Source organism: Poecilia mexicana, unplaced genomic scaffold (genome assembly GCF_051168715.1).
Source record: "Poecilia mexicana isolate PSO_F unplaced genomic scaffold, ASM5116871v1 scaffold_5, whole genome shotgun sequence".
NCBI lineage: Eukaryota > Metazoa > Chordata > Actinopteri > Cyprinodontiformes > Poeciliidae > Poecilia > Poecilia mexicana.
Window position 1 is genome coordinate 9,386,094 of NW_028263374.1, and position 6,373 is coordinate 9,392,466.

General features: G+C 42.1%; 1 protein-coding gene across 1 annotated transcript; it reads left to right on the plus strand.

The window, feature by feature from the left end:
* Positions 1-293: 293 nt before the first annotated feature.
* minar1 (membrane integral NOTCH2 associated receptor 1) lies at positions 294-4,086 on the plus strand. The gene is made up of 3 exons (XM_015005464.2): positions 294-2,764; positions 3,304-3,522; positions 3,654-4,086. Exons 1-3 carry the CDS (start codon positions 767-769, stop codon positions 3,846-3,848), a joined length of 2,412 nt encoding a protein of 803 aa, XP_014860950.2. The 5' UTR covers positions 294-766; the 3' UTR covers positions 3,849-4,086.
* The last annotated feature ends 2,287 nt before the right edge of the window (positions 4,087-6,373 follow it).

Genomic DNA, 6,373 nt, shown 5'->3' on the forward strand with positions numbered 1-6,373 from the left:
TATGCAAACACACTAATGTGGATTTTGTTGATGGATCCAAGAGTGGCTTTAAATCTTTGCCAGTAGATTCAGGTGAGTAAAAATAGACGCAAGTAAATGGAGCTAGAGTTGCTGCATGTTTACAACTTCTATTGGATTTTCAGTGATGTCCTAGAACAAAAAAATGTGTTGATGTACCTTCATTAAGTGTTGGAAGTAATGGCTTGCCCTAATTAAACTTATGCTGTCTTTAAATACAGTATCAAATCATCATCATTATATGGTACACTTACAAAGTGGCACTTATGGCCCGAAGCTGTTAATAGACATAAGTGGAATAAAGATGTCCAGAGAGGTAAAGATGTGCGCAGTGTGACGGCGTCATTAAATCAGATGACCAGTTATTTTAGGACCACAAAATAAGGTCGCTCCTTCACTCCATCTGAGAAAGGCATTTTTCCTGCAGTTATGCTTAGAAGGTTGCAGTATCAATTCAGTTGATGCATTATAGCTGAAAGAAACCTGCAGAGTAGGGAAATTAAATATTCTACTGATTATTATGTTTTAGTTAAACCTGCTACTGTAATATTGCTAATTAAGCAATAGAGAAGTTTGTGTCATTTCGATTATTGGTGGCTGCTTCTTTTTGGCTGTCATTTACAACAAAAGTACTTATGATTAATTGCACTAAGCACAGTTTATAGGGCAAGTCTTTCAACATTAAGCTACAACTTGTTAATTTTTTTTTTTTTTGCTTACTATTTGCTCTCCTAACAGGTGAGCTGCAATGGCTGACTTGCAGCAGGAATATCCTGTGGTCCTCCTGGGCATCCTTGAGGAGCTGGCCAACATGCGACAGTGGCTGACATTCCAGGACCTTTGTCGGATGGTCAGCACCCGCTTCGACCTCGAGCACCTCGTCGAGCTCAGGGCTTTGCTGTTTGCTGCCGCCAGCAGGGATCCCTGTTTCCCCGCCACGCTGTTCCGAGATCGGGTTTCCACCAGAGGCCAGGGACTTTCACCCATAGGGGTCGCTGCAGACATCGTGACTATCTTCAATCTCATTCAGATGACAGGTGGGGTCTCTGAAAGCAACCAGCCAATGAGAGCCCAGACAGTAATCCCTGTCGACCAGTCGCCTGGTCCCAATCTGCCTGGTTTACACCCCTTGAACATTCCTGGTCGAGAACGAGCAAGCACTCACATTGACTTCAGTGGGAGGCCCATCGACCAGCACTTGCTTTTTCCAAAATCAAATTACTCTGCTCGCAAGCGCGGAAGTCTTCCCCCGGATCCCATTTCATTTGTGTCCTCCCCTCCCACCCGGACGAGGGCTGTATCTTTTGACTTGCCTCACACTACATATTCATACTCCAGCAGTCCAAATCTTAATGAGGTAATGAAGAATATCTACCTGCCTCTGGAAACAGACAGTGAGTCAAGTGGAGAATCTGCAGCAATGGAGGTGTTTGAAGGTGAACCGGGATCATCGGTTGACCAGAAGAGAAGCGCCTTTAGAAAGGACTTCCACAACCAGCCTCCTCTGATACCACAGGTGACAGTCAGCAGTGAATCTCCTAGTCCTAAATCAGGGCATGCAGGCTTTGACAATCATAGCTTTGAAATGATCCCAAATCCTTATCCATCGCCTACAGCAGTTCATGTGTCACCTGAACAGCGTGCCAAAGCTAAACATGAGAGCTTTGATGATCTGCAGGATTCAACCTATTTTGGACCAGGCTCAATGCCAGAGCCATCTCCCCGACACCTTCAACCGCCCAAGACACAGAGAGCCATCTGGAGTAATAAGAGCCACAGTCTGGAGGACCGGATAGGCATTGGCAGCATCGATTTGGGGATGGAATCACAGACAGCACAACTTCCAAGGCGATCTACCCCTGTTATAAGTGGGTCCTCAGGAGGTGAGAGTGTAGACAGTGGACTGCCAAGTGGAGGTGATAAACTAAAGGCTCAGGCAACACAGACTGACCCACCGGATCCACGGAGACTCCGGAGCCTGGTTCACGCTGATCGCCTCTCTTTCATGACTTCATTAGATGACCCTGAGTTTGGTGAGGATGACATCAGTGCAATCTTCCGCTTCTTAGATGACATAAGCATGTGTGGATCCACAGGAGTGCTGCACCCCAATGATGGCACCTCTAACCAGGACACCCCTGAAGCCCGACGTGGTCGCTTGGGTCAACTCCAAAGACTTTTCCATTCCCTGGAGAGCAGTGATGACGGGCTAAAGGCCAGCGTCTGCAAGCTGTTGCTTCGTATGAGTCAAATAGAAAGACAACTGGAGTCATTGAATGATGTGAAGGCTGAGATTTCTCAGGTACTCTCTGCTTTACAGCGATTGGATGAAAAGATCCAACACCCTGTCCTTGGTGGTGGTCAAAGCACAGGTGATAGATGGCTTGAGCCTCTCAGTGGGGTGTCCTCTTTTATGAGCCACCCTATAACTCCCTCTGACTCATCAGAGCCTCAGCCACTGTCTGCAACCGGACATCTGTTTCCAGGGACCAGCACAAGTAGCCTGGACTGGAGCCGATGGAACCCCACTGGGGATCAGACGGAAAGCAGCAAAAGCCAAACAGATTCCAAAGGGCAGAAAGAAGGGAAGAAGGACGCATTATCCCTCCGTGCCTCCAAAACCCAGCTTGACGATAAAAGTCCCTCTGATAGCAAACAACTGAACATCCCTAATTCTGCAAGAGACTGGTCGGTGTCGTTTTCAAAAAATAAAGATGGTAAAGGATCGCAAAGAAAAATCGGAAAGGTAAAAAACTTCCTCTTATCTCAGTCAACTTATATACCATGTTTTACAGACTGTAAGCAACACTTTTTTTTTCATAATTTTGCTGATCCTGGAAATAATACAGGTTTTGTTTTTATCTCCATGACATGTTTTGAATAACATAAATTCATACTGACTGACATAAGCTCAGGGTTTAACATTTCCATTTGCCGTTGTGCGGAAAGTTAAACACAGGCTGGCAAGACGGCCAAAGCTCGAAAAATGGGCCCAAATTAGCATTTTTTTGACTGGTGTGTCTTTTACACCTTAGTGACTTATGGCTTGCAAAATACAGGATATATTTTTAATGAGTTTCTACAGTGCATCGTGATGCAATCTATGTATCTTTTAAGTTTCTCAATAGTAATAGAATTGTTTTTGCATAATCTGCTCATATTTATTGTATCCATCCGTGTCCATTATGTTTATTATGTGGATGTTAGAAAGATTAAATTGAAAAAATGATTTGCTTTTACTTATGATTTATGTAAAATCTATGTTTGTTCTGTTTTTTATTCCAGGGAGATCAGTCAGACAGCACTACTAACCTGCTTTCCCAAAAGCCTGCCAGCATGGTGGAACAAGTGTTTAACTCATCCCTGTTCCGTCACAAAGATAGCAGCTTAACAGGGGGGCTTGGGTCTGGGAAGGTCATTGACCCCAGACTGGCTGAGGGAAGAGGGAGAGCCATATGGACAGTAGATGACAGAGAGGCACGAATTTCCCCTTTGGACCTACAGGTAGGAAATATTGACTCTATAAGTGCTACAAGCATTTATTGATATTCTCTTTGTTATATAGTACCTGGTTTAAGACATCAGTAATTTAGTCTGTCAATAAAGAAAAAAACAAATAGCATTTTATTTTTCAGGGTCAGGAGTCTCTGAACCCCAACAACATGGAGTTCTGGATGGATGATATCTACACTCCGGGCTATGACGGTCTGCTCAGGCGTAAAGAAGCCAACCTCCGCCGACTCAAGATATGCAAACTGGTTGCCCTCATTGCCACCATTGTGGCTATTATCCTCGTCATTGTCATTCTCATTTGCACCATGGGCACATGAACACCCTCACAGAGAACATACGCTCTTGCCTATTCTATTTTCTTTTATTCCTTCTTAACTTTCAGCAGCCACGTCATGTACTTGGAAACTTGCACGGCATCCTAAATGAAGATTAATAAACGAGAGACCCTGACTCCTGGACTCTAAAACTAGACTGGTGATTTGTAAAGCCTGAGTACTTCCAGTTCTTAGCATGATACGCCATGGCTTATTACATCAGAAAAAAACAGCCTGAAAATGATTTCCCATCCCATTTTTTTACCCATTGCTGAAGTTAATTTGAAGATGAATGATATCAGCATAGCAGATGTTTGCAAACAGAACTCATTACATACGAGAACAGTTCTGGTTGAACATAATTGAAGCTAACAACACTGAGCCAATTGACAATGGTTTCTATCTATTTTATTGTTTTGTGTCCACTCTTGGTACATTTGCATTGTATTTCAGCACTGAGCACTGCCTGCTGTTCTTTTGAGAACAATCCAGGGCTAATTTCTCACTTATGTCAGATGTTTTACCAGTAGGTGAGAGTTTGGGTGATTTGCAGTATTGGATAGCGTGTCAGAGGGTTATTGTTCTCTTTTAGTTGGGATGTACTTGAACTTCCTTTAAGCTACATTACACACTGCTCAAACAAGCTGGAATCAATAAAAATATTATTTTTATAGAGTTCTCTCCTGTTTCTTTCAAACAGGAAATGTAATCTGCTTAATCCGCTTATCTAGGGCGCAGGGTGTTTACCGGAGGTCAGGTTTCAACAGTCAAAGATGGTTGTTGTCGATGATGCTTTGGATGTGGAGCAGTGAAGGAAAGCGGACGCCTCTTCCAGTAAACACTCTCCGAGTGGGAGATTCCACTTGCAACTCAATTGATGGGAAGACTGAAGTGCACCAATGTGTGCATTATCTTTTGACAGGACTTACTTGCCCAGAGCTTCTTTACATACCTGCAGACTCACTCAGCACCATCAGAGTCTTCTGGTTTTCATTCACCTGTCGGGTCACATCCCATTAATTGCTAACAGTCACAAGGTTAACTTAGGAAAGCAGGTATATTTGACAAGATGTCTGAGATTGAGCGGTGAGAGTAACTTGAAGCATTTAGGCTTTCAAAGCCCACTTGGGTCAATCAAAGAATGTCAACCCTTGGAGTAGATGATCTACTGAAGAGAAGACCGCAGGTGTCGCTCCCATCAAACCGAGGTTAGTGTGACAGGCTCACTAAAACTGGGCAATAAAAACTTTTAAAATGTGGTTTAGTTTGATAAGTCTCTATTTCAGCTATGGCATTCAGATAATAGGGTCTAAATCCGGAGTAAACATGAAAGCATGGATCTAATTAAGGATTCAGGCTGGTGGTTGGGGTGGTTTAATGGCATGGGGGATATTTTCCAGACACACTCATTGCCACTTAGCACAAATTACACATTGTTTAAAAACCATAGCCTACCTGATTATTGGTACTTATGTCCACTTCTCTATGACCAAAGTATAGCATTCTTCTGATGGCTGTTCTCAGAAGGATAATGCACCAAGCTCAAATGGTCATAAATTGGTTTCTTGAACATGATAATGAGTTCACCATACATCAAAAGCCTTCATAGTCATCAGATCTCAAACCAAAACAGCATGATGTTAGGAGATTTGTGCATGGATATATTTTCACAAAATTATTTCATATGTATCAGAATCTCAGATGGAATCCCCCCCGATAAAAGAATTATCATTGTTCTGAATGAAGAAAGAAAAAAAAAATCCAGACGGGTACGATGAAGGTACACCTAAATAAGGTGCAAGTGAATGAATAGCTGCACAACAGGATTGCAAACTATGGTTCAAGAACGACTACTGGTGCTTGAACTCAGAGGAATTATTTATGTTTTTGCAAGGCAAATACAAAGTAACACTGATGTTGAGCTAATAAGAGGAAACTTCAAGCACCCTGATGGGTGCTCTCACTTCAAAGAAAAGTGCATTTGGGGAAAAATGAAAACCCTTCTAACATAAGGAAATAGTTAATAGTGAATCCATAATAAATGATCCAGTTACCTCAAAAAAAAACAAACAACAACAAAAAAAACTGCCTCTAGGAACAACTTTTAACCCAACTCTTGCCATGTTTCATGTCAAAAAACTGCGGAATTTTCTGACATTTTCAGGCGGCCAGGCTAACTGGTGTTAGTAATTCAAGCTAAAAGCAATGCTTGTCTCTGCAGTTTTTGTTGCTGTTGTGATTGTTTTTTGTTTCTTTATTTTAATGAGACTTTATGTGGAAAAGTTTAAGTCATGTTGCAAAGCTATTAAAATATATATGAGTGTTGTGATATAAGTTGAAAAGCTTATTATTTAAGCTGCAATGTTAGAATGACCCACATTTCTGAGATTTTCCCATTAAAGAAACGATAGCATACACAGCCAGTAAGGACAGGCAGAAATTCATTGATTGTTTCTCGTATCCTAAAGATTTTTTCTTTGCTTTGTGTACATCCACAAGTATGTTAGCTGGATGTGTTCTGCTCCAAT